Source organism: Bos indicus, chromosome 10 (assembly GCF_029378745.1).
Source record: "Bos indicus isolate NIAB-ARS_2022 breed Sahiwal x Tharparkar chromosome 10, NIAB-ARS_B.indTharparkar_mat_pri_1.0, whole genome shotgun sequence".
NCBI classification, from domain to species: Eukaryota; Metazoa; Chordata; class Mammalia; order Artiodactyla; family Bovidae; genus Bos; species Bos indicus.
The window spans coordinates 53,037,825-53,056,298 of record NC_091769.1 but is presented as its reverse complement, the minus strand read 5'-3'; the positions used below and the strand labels follow the sequence as shown (position 1 = coordinate 53,056,298).

General features: G+C 36.3%; 1 protein-coding gene across 8 annotated transcripts in view; it reads left to right on the top strand.

The window, feature by feature from the left end:
• The window catches only part of TCF12 (transcription factor 12), a 393,181-nt gene that overhangs the window by 178,071 nt on the left and 196,636 nt on the right, over positions 1 to 18,474 (top strand). For all 8 annotated transcript variants that reach the window (XM_070796676.1, XM_070796678.1, XM_019968768.2 and 5 more), the window contains one exon: positions 11,387 to 11,489. In XM_070796676.1, coding sequence (XP_070652777.1) covers positions 11,387 to 11,489 — 103 coding nt within the window. The remainder of the gene's footprint in view (positions 1 to 11,386; positions 11,490 to 18,474) is intronic.

Sequence of the window (18,474 nt, the reverse complement as noted above, 5' to 3'; positions counted from 1 at the left end):
GGGTGGAGGAATTATTGTTTAAAAATCTGAGCTTTACCAGACTGAATGAGTTGCTTGTGGTGTAGAGGATTTTAACATGTACTGGTCCCTATGGAGAAGGCAATGGCACCCCACTCCAGTAGTGTTGCCCGGAGGATCCCATGGATGGAGGAGCCTGGTGGGCTGCAGTCCATGGGGTCTCGAAGAGTCAGACACGACTGAGCGACTTCACTTTCACTTTCCACTTTCATACATTGGAGAAGGAAATGGCAACCCACTCCAGTGTTCTTGCCTGGAGAATCCCGTGGACGGAGAAGCCTGGTAGGCTGCAGTGCATGGGGTCGCACAGAGTCGGACACAACTGAAGCGACTTAGCAGTCCCTATGACTTACAAGATAATACAAACTAGTTCTCTGACTTTAATTTTCATATTAATTTGCATATGAATCTCCTAAACATCTCAAAATACACGTTCTGATTTTTTATGCCTAGCATACACTCAGACAAGTGTAAAATCAGTATGTTTGTCTATGAGTAAGCTAAACTGAAAGATTTCACCAGTTTTGTCCACCTGCTTCTGGGAACCACTACTCTGTTCTCTGTACCTATGAGTTCCAGTTGTTTGTTTAAAATTCCACTTATCAGTGAAATCATTAGATGTTTGTCTTTCTCTTACTTTAGTTAGCATAATGCCTCAATATCCATCTGTGTTGTAGGAAATAACAAGATTTCCTTCCTACTTATGGCTGAATAGTACTCCATTGTATATATGTACATTTTCTTTGTCATTCAATCCATGGACACTTAGATTGCTTCTGTATCTTGGCTATTCTGTATCATGCTGCAGTGAACATGGAGATACATGTGTCTTTTCACATTAGTGTTTTCATTTCCCTAGATAGATACCCTGAAGTGGAATTGTAGGATCATGTTAGTTTTGGGGCTTCCCTGGTGGCTCACATGGTAAATCTCCCTGCAATGCAGGAGACCCAGGTTTGATCCCTAGGTCTGGAAGAGCCCCAGGAGAAGGTCATGGCTACCCACTCCAGTACCCATTGTCTGGGCAAGTGGATTCTTGCCTAGAGAATCTCATGGATAGAGGGGCCTGGTGAGTTAGTCTGTGGGATTGCAAAGTGTGAGACCAGACTGAGCGACTAACACTTTCACTTTTTTCTTGTTAGTTTTAAGGTTTTTTTGAGGAACCTCCATGCTGTTTTCTGTAGTGGCTACACCAGTTTACAGTCCCACCACGAGTGCACAGGGTTCTCTTTTTCCCACATCCTTGCCAACACTTGTTATTTCTTGTCTTTTTGTTAACAGCCATTCTGACTGGTGTAAGATGATACCTCTTTTGATTTATGTTTCCCCAGCAATTACTGATATTGAGCACCTTTTAGTGTACCTGTTGGCCATCTGTATTCTTTCAGATTCTCTGCCCATTTTTTAATTGGATTGCTTGTTTTTGTTTTTTTACTGTTGTATGAGTTCCTTATATTAACCCCCTTATCAGAAGATATATAATGTGCAGTTATTTTCCCCCACTTTATAGGTTGCTTTTTCATTTTGTTAACAGTTTTCTTTGCTGTATGCAGAAACTTTTTAGTTTATTGTAGTTCTACTTGTCTATTTTTACTTTTGTTGCCTTTGTTTTTAGTATCAAACCTCCCAGTTATCACGAAAACCAACGTCAAGGAACTTACAACCTATGCTTTCATCTAAGAGTTTTATGGTCTCGGGTCTTATCTTCAAGTCTTTAATCCATTTTGAGTTAATTTAGTAAACCTTTATATGTGTAAAGTTAGGATGTTTAGGAATAATATAATCGAACAGATTTTTAAAAACCTTTTACATATGCTGCATTATATTATATAGTGTAATTTTTAAGGTAGTTAATTTCATAAAATACATTTAGTTTTTTATTATTATATACAGCAAACAAAATTGTTCTGCCAGATTACTTTAAACCATTGTCAAAAGCTTCTTCTCTATTGCCTTTTTGTTGATTGGTAACACACCATTCTTGATCCAGCATCAGTCCACAGACTATGCCTTGAGGACTATCAAAGAGGATCAGAAATTTATTAGAAAGGAAGGAGTTGTTAAAGAATCCATAAGTAATGTGATTTAAAACACATTCAGTATTGTTTGTAACCACTCCTATGAATTCTAGTTAGAAGACTTATAAAAATATTAGAGTGAAAATTTTTAATTGCATACAGGTTTTAAATTACATGGGAAAACAGTTTTTTTCTTTTGCCTCATGACTTATTTTACTCCTTTAAAAAATATATGAATTTTTTTAAAAAGCTATGTGTAATATGAATAATGATCTATTAATAAAGCTTTTGCAGGCAAGTATAAAGTCATTATGTTTGTTTAGGAATAAACTGAATTTGTAAGATTTCCTGAAAACTTTATGTATGATGCACTGTATTTCATAGTATAATTTTTTAAGATAGATAATTTTCTAATCGAGTTCACTTTTCTTTTCACTATTTAAAATTTTTTTGCTTAATGGAACATCAGTTCCTGAACTAGAACTTACTGGCCTCTGTAAGTTTTGCCAGTTAATGGGAAGAAGACAAAAATCTATACGTTAGAAACCATCAACAGAATATTATTTCTTGTCTGAACTTAGTGTCTATAGTTTTGGGGAGAACCAGATAATACTTGGTGCTAAATTTTATTTTTTTAATTAAGTGTTGTTTTCTGTGTTCTTACAAGCATCAATTCTTCTAGTACTGTTTGTTTATAACCTTACAAACTAAAGTAGCATAGACGGGCTAGTATTTTTTAAATAAAATAGTTTATTTTACTTTTTTTTGTACTTGTAGTAGAAGAATGTTTTCACTTTTTATGTATTATATGTTAATGAATTTCTGATTTTGATGTAGTTATCGTTTGAGGAATTGACATTCAAAATCTATGAGGGGGGATGATAGATGAATTCCAAAGACATACTCTGCTTTAAGTTTTTATTGAATAAGAGAATATAGAATTGAACAATCAGGAAATGGAGATCTATGTTACAGAAATAGTCTGCCAGGATTAAGTCTGATTGTTTCTAACAGATAATATTAATAGTTACTTGGATAAATTTGTGAACATGAATGGCTCAACTTAGAATGGAACTTAAGTGAACTTTTTCGGTGATCCTTTGTCATCTTACGTTCAGAAGTATTTTTATATCATTGTGCTTAAGCAGTATTTCATGTATTCATCATATTTTCTGAGGATCCTTTCCACCTCTGTAAGATTTTGGTTCTTCTTATCCTCCCCACCCGTGGTAGTTCAAGACTTGCTCTTCAGTCTGAGGTTTTGGTAATTCTGTGAAACCACTTCTTAGCATTCATGAAGAAAAAGTTACCTGGAGAGATTATTCATCCTCTCAAGAAAAACTTAAGCTCTTAGTTTGCATGCGAAGTTCTGTGCTGGTCTCTTTTGTAGTGATAAAAAGGAATAAAACTTTGTTACCTTTTAGTAACTCATGGATCTGGTTGACAAAACCCAGATCTATCAAGAAATTTTATTATTAATACCTGATCTATTTAAGAATAGCAGACCTTTAATGTATTGATTATTAAGTAGCTTTTTTCAGAGGTAGACCTGATTGATTAACTGAGAGATTGTTCATTTTTCTTTCATTCATTAAATGAACAGATTTCATTAGTCACATACTTCGTGTTTGTTAATGTCCCTGTCACTAGTGATAGGATAATGAGTGATATAGACACAGTTTCTACTTTCAGGTAACAAACTATTGTGATCAGATCAACTCACTTGTCTTTTTCATAGATATATTTAACTGAAAGAGACACTTTAAAGGATTTGTTTAAAAACTATAACTTTATATACATAGACATTTATTTCCTTGTCTGTCATAGGAGTACATCAGGAAATACAATTCAGTTCAGTTCAGTCGCTCAGTCGTGTCCAACTCTTTGCGACCCGATGAATCACAGCACTGTAGGCCTCCCTGGGAAGAAGCCTCCAGGAACTCCCTGAAGTTCCATCACCAACTCCCGGAGTTCACTCAAACTCATGTCCATCGAGTCGGTGATGCCATTCAGCCATCTCATCCTCTGTCGTTCCCTTCTCCTCCTGCCCTCAATCCTTCCCAGCATCAGTCTTCTCCAATGAGTCAACTCTTCGTGAGGTGGCCAAAGTATTGGAGTTTCAGCTTTAGCATCAGTCCTTCCAGTGAACACCCAGGACTAGTCTCCTTTAGGATGGACTGGTTAGATCTCCTTGCAGTCCAAGGGACTCTTAAGAGTCTTCTCCAACACCACAGTTCAAAAGCATCAATTCTTCGGCACTCAGCCTTCTTCACAGTCCAACTCTCACATCCATACATGACCACTGGAAAAACCATAGCCTTGACTAGACGGACCTTTGTTGGCAAAGTAATGTCTCTGCTTTGAATATGCTGTCTAGGTTGGTCATCACTTTCCTTCCAAGGAGTAAGCGTCTTTTAATTTCATGGCTGCAGTCACCATCTGCAGTGATTTTGGAGCCCCCAAAAATAAAGTCTGACACTGTTTCCACTGTTTCCCCATCTATTTCCCATGAAGTGATGGGACCAGATGCCATGATCTTCGTTTTCTGAATGTTGAGCTTTAAGCCAACTTTTTCACTGTCCTCTTTCACTTTCATCAAGAGGCTTTTGAGTTCCTCTTCAGTTCTGCTATAAGGGTGGTATCATCTGCATATCTGAGGTTATTGATATTTTTCCCAGCAATCTTGATTCTAGCTTATGCTTCTTCCAGCCCACCATTTCTCATGATGTACTCTGCATATAAGTTAAATAAGCAGAGTGACAATATACAGTCTTGGCGTACTCCTTTTCCTATTTGGAACCAGTCTGTTATTCCATGTTCAGTTCTAACTGTTGCTTCCTGACCTACATACAGATTTCTCAAGAGGCAGGTCAGGTGGTCTGATATTCCCATCTCTTTCAGTGTTTTCCACAGTTTAATGTGTTCCACACAGAAATACAATAAGTATACTTTTTTTTCCTCTTTTAAATTTCATGTGTTATTTCTTATTTTTACTTCTCTCTTTACTTTTCTTTGAAGTGTGACCACTCATTTGTATCAGGCCTCATTCTGAGCTTTCTCTGGTGTCTTATGACTTTTGGCTGACTATACTAGTCTTGTCCACTTAGAGCTATTTCAATACTTGGTATGAAATCTTGTGGCTCTTTGAATACCAAAAGTCTGTGGTTATTTGTTCAGTCCAGTTAGATAAGCTAGCACTTTATGAACTTTCTTTCTGCTAATTATTGGGTGTTCTGTGGAAAAACTAATTGAACCTTTATGATATCTGAAGCCCTGAAGCATTTTAAGGATTTAGTAACTGAACCCTCTCATCCATCTGTCATTTATTGAGCACTTGCTATGTATGTGACAAACATTGTTCTGGGGTGTAATTGTGAGAAAGAGAGACATGGTGTCTGCCTTTTCAGAATTTGTAAGACATAACCATCTCTAACTGCTATGATAATAATAATGGCTAGCATATATTGTGTTGCACATAGAAAAACTCATTTAATCCTTATAACAACCTGTGAGATAAATATATTATTATTATCCCATTTTATAGATATAGAAGCTGAGGCAAGAAATGTTACTTTGTTTCAAGTCACACAGCTGGTATGTGGCAAAGATGAAATGCAGGGCTGTTAGTCTGACTCCAAGAATTCCACGTTTATCCACTATACCTATACTGTGCAATTATAACATAATTACGGTATAATTTAAATGGATGATTAAATAGATAGATTCAGTAAGTGTGAGCAGTGATATGATGGAAATGCTTGCCACTATGGGAGCCGAAAATGAATTCGCCCAGTTTGATTAGGGGCAGGGAAAGCTTTTCTCAGAAAGTAAATCTTTATTGAAAGAGCCTTTCTCCCCATCCCTTTTTATCTATTGAAAAGAATTGAAAATAATATTGTAAAATAGCATTAGACAGTGGTTTTCATACAAAGAAATAGCCACATGGTTTAGGAAAAAGCCCTTCTTGGTAGAGTTCTCTGATGATTATGCCATATTTACTGGTTGAGTGAAATAAAATTTTTAAAAGAGCTATGTAAAACATTAGGCAGCAAAAAAAGTTCTTGTATTTTTGAGGAGACAGAGGACTGTAGATCAGTATTGTGTAAATAGCACTAGCTGCTTTGTTTTTTAATCAATTTGTTTATCATTTATGGCTGTGCTGGGTCTTTGTTGCTGCGTGGGCTCATCTCTAGTTGTGGCGTGCAGGGCCTACTCTCTAGTTGTGGTGCTTGGACTTCTCATTGTGGTAGCTTCTCTTGTTGCAGAGCATAGGCTCTGGGGTTCGTGGGCTTTGGTAGTTGTGGTGCATAGGCTCAGTAGTTGTAGCTCCTGGGCTCGAGAGCACAGGCTCAGTAGTTGTGGCACACAGGCTTACTTTGCTCTGTGATATGTAAGATCTTCCCAGATTGGGGATTGAACCCATGTCTGCTACATTAGCTGGTGGATTCTTCACTACTGAGTCAGCAGGGAAGCCCTGTTTTGTTTCTGATAGAACAAAAGATTGGTTTGCTTATGTGCTGTTTAAATTAGTTTAAAAAGGATAGCAGCTTTAATTGATTGTTGTCTTATTGTGGCAAGGATTAAAGTTTCTAAATTCTGTACCATAAATGAACATAGAGAAAAGTGTGAAATATTTTGTAGAATATACTTCATAATATTAAACCTTTTATGAAGTGTTATGCATTCATAGATGGGAGTATTTAAAAATTGGAAATTAAATTATAATTTAGATATTAAATACAGAATGAACAGTTTTTGTAAACTCTGTGTATCAACTGATTTTATCAGTGATTTATCTTTTGAGTGCTTTCCATTTTTATTTTAAGGCAGAAACCGTTTTTTAAGGTGGGTTGGGAAATATTTTTGTGGTTAGTAGCATACTTTGGCCAAAAAGCTACTATGATAGATGATTCTGATAGTTCTGCTTGGTCCCCCATAATGTAATATTTATCATCTCATGTATGAAAATCTCATTTTATTAATGAAATTATTATCTATTTTCCTGGTAAACCATTTTCCAGAATTTAGGATCTTAATTAGGAGCTCCAGGGGGTCAGGTTTGGCCCCCTTTTGTTACCACAGTGATGTTCTATCAGTTAAAAATACGCATCCTGAAAGTTCTGTATTTAATGATCTCACTGGTTTACTTTATATTCCATAATTGAAAAAGAATTCATTGTTCAGTACCATTTGACTGATCTTCTTGGGCTCCATTTTAACAGTTGCTTGTTTGGCTTTTGTTCCTTTCTTGTTACTCCAACCTTTCCCTCTGGGCAATCACCTTCTGCTCATTTTCTCCTGCCCTTTGATGTTCTGGCTATTCTGCTTCCTTCCTTGCTTTTCTATCAACTCCATTCAGCATTATACCTTTTGCCCTTCCTCCTAATAGACATCCATGCTTTTTGTTTAACTATATGTGGTACTTAAGGGGTCTGCTGTTTAAACTCTTGGTTAACCAGCTCATTTCTTTCATTAAAGCTCTGTTTGACATTTATCTTGTACTGAAAACTAAATGGATGAGTACTTAGCTACATGTATAAAAATATTATGTTACTCTAATTGCTTTAGATTTTTATGTTAACTTTGATATTTCCCCCTAATTTTTACTTACCTGGAAACTTAGCATGTTTTAATGTAGTTCTGATTGGTGGGGTTGGGGCGGGGGGAACTCAGCTATCACCTTTGTAGACTTGAATTTTTCCTTTCTATATATGAAAAAGATCTTTATTTCTAGATGGTCTAGATTTTTGCTGCTAGAAGCGTGGTGCATGGATAAGTAAGCATAACTATCACCAGTTGGTTATAAATGCAGAATCAAACTAGAAGAGGAGAGTGAAAAAGCTGGCTTAAAACACAACATTCAAAAAAAGAAGAATATGGCATCTGGTCCCATCACTTCACGGCAGATAGTGGTGGAAACAATGGAAACAGTGACAGACTTGATTTTCTTGGGCTCCAGAATCACTGCAGATGGTGACTGCAGCCATGAAATTAAAAAGACACTTGCTCCTTGGAAGAAAAACTATGACAAGCCTAGACAGTATATTAAAAAGCAGAGATATTACTTTGCTGACAAAGGTCCATCTAGTCAAAGCTATGATTTTTCCAGTAGTCATGTATGGATGTAAGAGTTGGACCATAAAGAAAGCTGAGCGCCAGAGAACTCATGCTTTTGAACTATGGTGTTGGAGAACTCTTGAGAGTCCCTTGAACTGCAAGGAGATCCAGCCAGTCCATCCTAAAGGAAATCAGTCCTAAATATTCACTGGAAGGACTGATGCTGAAGCTGAAACTCCAATACTTTGGCCACCTGATGTGAAGAATTGACTCATTGGAAAAAACCCTGATGCTGAAAAAGATTGAAGGCAAGAGAAGGGGCTGACAGAGGATGAGATGGTTGGATGGCATCATCGACTCTATGGACATGAGGTTGAGCAAGCTCTGAGAGCTGGCAACGGACAGGGAAGCCTGGTGTGCTGCAGTCCATGGGGTGGCAGAGTTGGACACAACTGAGTGACTGAAATGAACTAAACTAGTCAGTGGATATGAACATTGAGGTTTGCAAAGCACTGTTGTAGGTATTACCCAGCTAGTTGACACAGTTAACATGCTGACTGAGAAATACCTATGTTCATTTTCTGGAACCAATCTTATTTAATTGTTTGTAAATTGTTTAAAAGTTATTTTCTGGGTGGGTATCACTTCCACTATGAGGAAGCAATGATAAGAATAGTCTGAAACAGTAGCCAGTCCAAGTTTTTTAAGTAAGGTCCTAGCATACATTCCTGGAGAAGGAAATGGCAACCCACTACAGTATTCTTGCCTGCAGAATTCCATGGACAGAGAAGCCTGGCAGACTGTAGTCCATGAGGTTGTAGAGTCTAACACAACTGAGTGGCTATCACTTGGCATACATTGATCTAAAACTGACAAACATTTAAAGTCCAGTTTCATTGTTCCATCCTCCATCATCGCTTTGCATCTATGGATGAAGATTCCTTTCTTCTAGGCTGTGGCTTTTCAAAAATTCTTTGCACTAAGATGAACCTTTGAGGTGTAAAAAAATATATTCAAATTTCTATTTAATTTTTGTCTTATATGAATGAAATTATGACTTACTGAAATTTGAAATGACTTACATCAAATTTCACTATTAACACTATGGTTAATAGTGTATGTTTATGAGTAAACAGATACTGAGGGCCTATATTCAAATCTTGTTTATATGTAATGACACAGGTATAGATCCTCTGTGGTAGAATATGACAATCTCAGATTTTATTAGTGGACTAAGATATAATCTTGTGTAACTTCTGTACTGTTCCCTGCTACATGTGGGTGCACGTGGATAATAGATAGTACTTACTGTTTTTTATTTATGATTGATGGAAAAATAATTGTTGTGTTTTCTGAACATATATTAATATGGTTTAGAGTCTTTGCTTAACTGCAATATATGTGATGTATAAAGTTAATGTGTATAAAAGTCATTTGATGATACCCTGAAACTTAGATTTATTTATATACTTGTACTTTAGAGTTTTAAATTTTTTAAATGTTTTTATTTTTATAGTCATTAAGGGGAAAAGTTTTTTATTATACTTCAAGAATGAAGAGAACTGAAAATATACAAAATTTGTCTTTTATTATCCTTTAACATTGAAATGAAGTGTGAACAGCATGGATGACCTACAAATGCATTTCTTTTCTCATTTTTCAAGAGTATTAGTTACTTAATGATGATAAGCAATATTTCAGTGAGTTTTTTGTAAGCATTATTGTCTTATTTGACTCTATACCTAAGAATGACAGTGGGAGGGAGTGGCAGAGGAAAACACTGAGATAAATGTGAGATAGTAGGATGTCACTTAGCACTTCAAGATTGTTGAATTTTGAGCAACAAAAGTAAACTTCAAGGAGTGACCTTAGCCAGGAGCCATTCTGTTTTGTATATAGCGCCTGCTGCATGTGCTGTGACAGACAGGACTCTGGTTGTGGTTAGCAGAGGACACGTTTGTAGTCATAACCAAGTTGTAAATGTCACCAATATTCTTTTTGAATGCCTATCACATGTGTATCAGTGATTCTAAAGTAGATAAAAATGAAACAAAGATTCATTTGGGAGTTAGCACTCCCAGCAGATTAGTTTTAAACAGAATAGCAGAAGGAGTTGTGACATGCATCTGTAAGCAGTTGTAATGATTTGACAGTTATTTAGCCCTCAATTCCTAGCCCTTTGGTTGAACTGACAGCATCCCTGCAAAGATAGTGAGGCCTGTTTCAGCCCCATTAATGTCTTCTTGAATGTTAGCCTGCAGTCTGGGTAATGATAAATGTTCAGTGATTGATGATTTTATAGTCCCAGGGGATTCTGGGTTGCTTCTGTGAGCCAAGGCAGTGAGTTTTTGTTCTTGTTTGGGCCTCTTGTAAGATTTTCTGATCTTTACTAAAATCACTTTAAGTTGGCAAAAGGGTAGGTACCACCTACTCTTTAAGTAGGGTTCAAAACCTTGTATAGAAAGTATGATTTTGGAGGTGATGCTGTACTTGGTATGTATAAGAATCTGAGAACCAGAACAGTTATTTAATCCACTGAGGTTTTGTAACACTTACTTTATTTGTAAACTTTGGTATCTTTTAGGCTCCTTTGCTTTTAAAAAGCAAGTTTTAAGTTATAAGGATGAATTTAGTAACAGCCATTGTGAAATAATAGCACTAGCTTTATTGTTTTCATGGTGTTTGCAGTTTCATTTTTTAGATTCTTAAGAATTTAAATTAACTATCTTTGTGTTTTCTATTTTACATGGCTCAGTTTGTATAAGAGTATACATGGCTCAGTATACATAGTTATTATACTAGTATTAAAAGGAATATAAGCAGATCTTCTTTTATTAAATATTTGTTTGCCATTCAGAAAAGGATTCATTTCTAGTATATTGATTTTTGATTATTTTTAACATCTTAAGTAAATCTTATAATTGCCCAAACCTTTATTGATAGGGTGTATGGAAGCAGAGAAAGGAGGATAAATGTTTTTCTAGTTTATTATAACTCATAAGTATACGTTCTTAGTTCATCCATTTAGAATTTTACTTTTGGGCATATAAAGAGATCATAGGGCTAATTTTCTTTAAAATGTATGTAGGAACTTTTTGACTTTAAAATCTTAAAAAGAATAAAAGCAGCACTTCTGTTTAGTTTTTCAAGTAATGAACCAGAAACTTGGTTAGGAATGACCATTTGTAAGTCTGTATATTAATTAGATGAGTGTCATTATGCTCAATTAGCAGGACTGCCAAATAATCTTTTTAATACTCCGGTCTTTTTTGTTTGTTTTTTTTTCCCTCTAGGGTTTTACAGACAGCCCTCATTACAGTGATCACTTGAATGACAGTCGTTTAGGGGCCCACGAAGGCTTGTCCCCAACACCTTTCATGAACTCAAATCTAATGGGTAAGTTGGTAATTCTCTGCAAGTAGTCTTCACAGAGCCTCTTGGATCAGAGACATTTTTTTCATCCCCTTGTCCAGGAAGGACACATAAGTATCTAAAAGAAACTTCCTAAGTTTCTAGGAACATCTGGGCTTTCTTTATTCAGCCAAGTTTGCGGGGCAAGCGTTCAGAAATGTGGGTCCTTCTCTTAGAGCTTTATTGTCATTGCTATCAATAAAGGAAGCAGCAGGGTTTTAACTGTCAGTGTTGGCAGTGTCTGTGGCACTAAGCTTTATATATATTTTCTACCTTCTGGGCAGAGAAGCATTTCAGAGACATTTGCTTTTAATTTACTATTTGTCTTAACAGTTGTATTTGTGTGGTAAATAAAAATATGACAGAGTAGTGATTTTAGGCAAATTTTATTCATGTTGGACAATATTTCTTTTGACAGTTTGATAAAAACTTAATAGTACATTTAAATATTGCAGCATTTGTGTTAAGCACTTTGGTTCATATTGGGGATTTAAAATTTTTTCTTTTTCTATAGTAAATTTGCATTTTGAACGACATTACCCACCGCCTAAAACTGATTATTTTTGGCATAACCTTTAAGGTTAACCATTCTCTGTATCTCCCCCTACTCCTGGCAAACCTGCCCTCCCTTCCTCTCACTCCCTCTGCTCTCTCTTTCTTGTATCAAAGTTTGTAGCTATTCAATCTGAAATGAGAAGCCCTCAATTTTTTCCCCGAGTTTGGATGCCACTCTTTTTTTTAAGTGATACTTTTACCTTTCTGCAGAACCTGATCGAAAAGAATCCGTTTTATGACATTATTTTTTCCATCTTGTTTATGCTGGGTCTAAGCACATTACAAAAGCTTTATTTAATCTGTCTTACTGGTTGTCAGTGGCGTCATGTTAATATGCAAGGTTTGTGTAATTGACATTGATTTCATTACTTATTCTATTTCTTAAGGACATGACCTATATTATGGTTTTAGAATTGTCCTTTTAAGACACAGCCATGCTAATCTAAGTGGATTACCCAAATCCAAAATCCTGGTGGTCGGCAATTTCTTTATAAATGGTTTTATTTTTCGCAGTCTTTGTTTGTTTCCCTTATCCGCCATATAGTATGGTGGAGACAGATTCGGATGTGGATTTTGCCTAAGGCAGTTACCATTTTAAAGCCAGAGTCATTGAGTATGACACAAGGCTAAAATCAGTGGTAAAAATTGTATTCAGAATGACAATTTGTTTCAACCATAAATGAAACTGGGAATCCTAGTATTAAATATATTATCATCTAGGTAAAAATCAGAATTAAATTTAGAACAAAATAATTATCCTTGCATTAGGCTAGGGAAAACTTTCTAATCTTTTAAATTTTTTATTGAACTTGCTATCAAAGTAAAATAGATGTGATACTCCAAATAGTTTCCTTTCCTTTTGTAGTATATCTTCCCCAAGTAGTGTTTAATTTATAGTAAGTATGGTAGACCAAACTGTAGGCAGTGTTTTTGTAATTTTACATTGAACTAAGCTTTCTTAATTAAGTGTATAACCGAATTGTGAAAACTCAGAAATTGCCCTTTTTTATATTAATGTTCTTACTTTCATTTTTAGCTTACAGAGCTGACTCTTTAGAATTGCATCATTATTGTAGCTTTGAGCAAAGGTGACTTAAAATTGTGAGGGTACATTTTCATTGTCCATTTTAACTATCTAAGCTTAAAAATGTTAATTTACTTTTAAGAAAGGGGGAATGACCTTGAAAAGGTTAGACAGATAGATTCAAAAGAATTGCAGTGATCTAGGCAATATCTGATTTACTACACTTCCTTCCTTTTATTTTTAGTAAAAATGATCAAATGAGATATCTAACTGTTGAGTCCAAGCAATCTGCATGACAGTAGCTAGCTTTGGGAAATGAATGTCCTTTAAATTGCGGAGCAGCTCCAAACAGTAGCAATTAATCCCACTTGGTGTGAGTTGAATTGAACTAATACCCTAGAAGGTGGGTCTGTTGCACTCAGTAGAGTTACAGTGGATAGATGCACTTCGTTAGCCATTTGATCATTTTAGAGGAGTTTTCAGGCTGAAAACCTGCAGTGTTAAAGCAGGACTGAGATGTACATGGCAGTATTAGCAGCATTTGGAACTGTTGATACCTAATCATCATAATAGGTAAAACCTTCAGAGTGATTCTGTGAATGATGAGTGCTGAGAAAGTTACAACTAACTGGAAAGCAGTAACATATTTCATCATTGCTGTCAACATGTAAAAACACCATTTAAGCGAGGGTGGGGGGCAGTGAAATTGTACATCTAGGGAATGTTGTTTTTCGTATTATGTTCAGCCATAATAAGCACATTTGCCTGAAGAAATAGTGGATTGTAAAGTGCTACTATCTTTCATGATGAAGCTCTCAAACACTAATGATTTTGTACATTGCAAAAATGAGAAATTTTTTCTAACAAGGGTTGATAATGATTCAATAACGAACAATTTGCCATAGAAACATGCACTTCTATATTCATTTAGATATTTTGAAGCATTTTACACAGGAAGGAAAGCTATTATGTTGAATCAGTTAGTGTTTCTTTTTAATGAATTCTAGAATTATCCTGTTGATTTGTCAATATGGAAAAGGGTTTCTTTCTTATGTTTCAAGTGAAATAAGTACATCCTTTTGGCATATCACTAAGTAATTAGCATCAAACATTTCTGTATTATAGTAAAACTGCAGAGCAGTGAATTGCAGTAGGATCACCAAACTGTCTTATTTACTTCTAGCCTCTTCCAACTTTGGTCCATTTTTCTACCCTTGGGCCCTTCATTGATTTCATTAATACTTGCTTCCCTTTACCTATTGTTGATTAGATGTATTTTTGGTGATGGTCGGGCCATTTTATTAATTGGACATAGAGACAAATTACTTTATATAATTGCCTCGCTTTGGTTTCCAAGTTACTGTAAGCTGCTTTTACCTGTCTATCCCCCATGTCTGTTAAAGCTTTACTGACTTTAGACGCTATGTGCATGTGTTGTCAATGGTAAACTTAAGATAGTACCCTCTGTTTTTCTTTTTTCTGACACTTTTTGTGTTCCTTTCTGAGGCCTGTTTTGCCTCTAGAGATGCTTGGTTAGTATGTTTATCTCTTAAAAACCGGAAACAACATACGGTAGTATAGAAAAAGTACAGGACTGAGAGTTAAAAGATCTGGATTGTAATTCATATCTTGAAAAATAACCTTTATCTTCCAGATAAGGTTTTGCTGGATAGTCTAAAAAGTTTCTGTAGCTCTAGAATTTTTTTATTTCTATAACCTTATGTAATATATTTTATTCAACTCTGGAAAAGGCTACAACTAGAATTATAATTGGTTTTGTGCAAATGATAAATCTAAGGTGCAAGAAAATTGTGTTTTTTTCTCTGAGGACATAGAGTCAGTAAGTGGCAAAACAAAACCCATGTCCTCTGACTCCTAATCAAGTATTCTTTCCATTAGGCACATTAGGCATATAAAGTATTAGTTCTTTCTATGTAATGCCTTCAGGGTTTTACTAGCTCAGCATTTTCGTGAACTATAAGTATGGAGACACAGCTTTTGAGAGGTAATAATGAAGAAAAGTTCCATAGTGACATAACTTTGAGAAGCAATATATCACATGTCCCCTCTTAGAGATTCAGATTGTACTTTGAAATATTAAAGACACTGGGGAAAACCGGGGTAGCTTATTTGTGTTCAGCCCGTCACGTTCCAGATTCAGATGATGCACAGAAGTCTTTTAAAATAAAAAAGCATCATTACCCTGTGGGGAACTAGTTTTCCATGGAGGACACACTGGGTCATATTTGTAGCTTGTGTTAGAGGTGTGTGTGCATGCATGCACAGTTGCGTCTGACTCTCCGACCCCACGGACTGTAGCCTGCCAGCCTCCTCTGTCCATGTGATGATCCCAGCAAGAATACTGGAATGGGTTGCCATTTCTGATAATGCAGTAGATGTGGGTTCAATTCCTGGGTCAGGAAGATCCCCTGGAAAAGGAAGTGGTAACCCACTCTGGTATCCTTGCCTGGAAAATCTGACAGACAAAGGAGCCTAGTGGACTACAGTCCATGGGGTCGCAAAGAGTTGGACGTGACTGAGCACTACTGCAGTGGGTAGCCGTTCCTTTCTCCAGAGGATCTTCCCGACCCAGGGATTGAATCCAGGTCTCCTGCCTTGCAGGCAGGTTTCTTTACTGTCAGCCACCAGGGAAGCCCTGTTATAGGTTACCTTATCCTTAGTGGCTTGGGATGTTTTCTTTCAATGCATATATGCACTTTATTTCTAACTACTCTATTCCAGAAATAATTTCTTTTCATGCCCCTACCCTGCATTCTCAGTCTGAAAAGAAGCCTCTTTTCATAGTTAAAATGACTTAATAGGAGTTCTTTCTGAAACCATTCCTGTAACCTGAGATGAGCTAATGGTTTCCTTTTTGCCCAGTCTGCTGCTGCTGCTAAGTTGCTTCAGTTGTGTCTGACTCTGTGTGACCCCATAGACTGCAGCCCACCAGGCTCCACCATCCCTGGGGTCTTCCAGGCAAGAACACTGGAGTGGGTTGCCATTGCCTTCTCCAATGCATGAAAGTGAAAAGTCAAAGTGAAGTCGCTCAGTCGTGTCCAACTCTTAGCGACCCCATGGACTGCAGCCTACCAGGCTCCTCCGTCCATGGGATTTTCCAGGCAAGAGTACTGGAGTGGGTTGCCATTGTCTTCTCCTTTTGCCCAGTGTAGGAGAGACCAAACTAGTACCTGATCTTGAAAAAGGTTTCAGAGTTTCAAGGGTACTCCTGTGTAGACCCAGGTCCCTTTTACCTATGAGTAATTAGTCCCGGAGTGATGTATATAAGAGAAATAAATAATTGCTGAAAAGAGATGTCAAGATTTCAGAGGATAGAGGGGGAAATATTTGATTAGGACTTTATTTTGAAAGCAAAAACTTCAATTAGAAAATAATACTAATAAAGCAAAATTTATATTATCCACTATATTTTAAGTGAGCAAAGAATTAATTGTTGAACTTTTTAGTGTATTTTTTTACTTCAGAAAAATTTTATGGTAATATAGAAAATGTCTTTTACTTCACATTTGAATCTTGTTAATTTTCTCTTCAGTTATTAACTGACTCTTAATTCATTTGTCTTAATCCATCAGTGGCTTTTGTGTTTATTTAAAGGATTCTTTGGGCTTCCCTTGTGGCTCAGCTGGTAAAGAATCCACCTGCAATGTGGGAGATCTGGGTTCTATCACTGGGTTGGAAAGATCCCCTGGAGAAGGGAAAGGCCACTCACTCCAGTATTCTGGCCTGCAAAATTCCCTGGATTATACAGTCCATGGGGTCGTACTTAATGGAATTTTCAGTCTTTTGCATGGTTTTCGGCTTTCAGTGAATTTCTTTTGTATTTTGCTTTGTACTTCTGGGTCAGGAAGATCCCCTGGAGGAGGGCATGGCAACCCACTCCAGTATTCTTGCCTGGAGAATCCCATGGACAGAGGAGCCTGGGAGGCTACAGTCCATGGGTTCTCAGAGTCAACACTGCTGAGCAATTAACACTTTCACTTTCACTTTTCATGGGTTATTTAGCAAAAAATTGACCAACAATGCCATTGACTCATATCTCACTCGTATTTTTTTCTAAGTTATCTGTCTTTAGTGAATATTTTCATCAGGCCACAACTCAGAGTTGGCTCAACTCTGCACCCTTGCAAAATGGTATCTCTACTGACTTATATAAAGATGATCACATTTATTTTTATTTATTTACCCAGTTCATTTGTTCATCATCACTTGTGTGTATGTGCTCTGTGGTCAACAGTAATCTTCAGTAATCTGCACAATTTCATAGTGGATCAGTGGCATAGATTTGTTAAATGATTCTTCCTTGAATCTTCCTGTTGTTTGTGTCTGATTCTCAACGAGTGAATATGAATTCTGAGGATATTCTGAGTTCTGTTTTTAGTGTGGTAGGTGAAAGAGGCTATGGCTGCTTGGTTACTGGAGAACAAAAGCATTATACTTTTTTATTAAGGAACTTTTGTAAACCTGACAGTCTTCCTTGATGTGTATAATCTCAGAACCACACGATGGCACACATGAGTATTTGTGACACTGTTTTGATTAGGAAAAGTCCTAGAGCAGCAGCATCAGACTGTGTCTTCAATGTGGTAATGCTTCAGATTCACTGCTTATGGTTATAATAATATCTATATCATTTACTATAGGTTTTCTGAGTATTTTGTTAAAAATAAATGCTAACTAAGTATTAACTAAAATTCTCATAGAATATTTGCTGTGGAATGGATCTTACAGGTCATCTAGCTCAACGGTTCTCAATTGGGAGTGTTGAAAGATATGAGATTGTCGTAAGGACTGGGAGTAGGGAAGAGGTATGCCTGGTACTCCTTATACCTTGAAAATTCTGGTAGTTTTCAAAGTGAAGGCTTAGTCCTACGTTGGTTAGTGGTCACCGTGTTTATGGAAGCTCTAATTAGCTACCAGATGAAAGTAAATTTTTAAAAAATTTGAAAGCATATCCTGAATTGCTTTGGTTTCAGTTACAGAAATGTTAATCGTTTGAGGTACTAATGGTAGTTATCATTCAGTTGAGTAGTTGTAACAGTTGTACTGTGTTACTGCTACTTAGTAAGCCTCACATTTTAGTTAAAGTCCCTCAAAAAATTGCTTAATTTTAGTGTCCACTATTTTTGTTATCACCTTCACATCTCAGGTTATTTCTTTTTTTCTTAAAAAATTCAGATTTTGCTTTTCATAGCTCATGTTTTCTATGACTTCCAGGTTGAATTTGTTTTGGTAGTGTTGTTAACTTGGAATTTTAGGTTTTCAAGAGTAGCAGTATTTGCTGTTCTACAGCAGTATTTGCTGTATGGGGGAGCTTTCTTGTATGTATTACTATATTTTCAGTAAATACTGTCCTCTTAAAAATATTTTTTG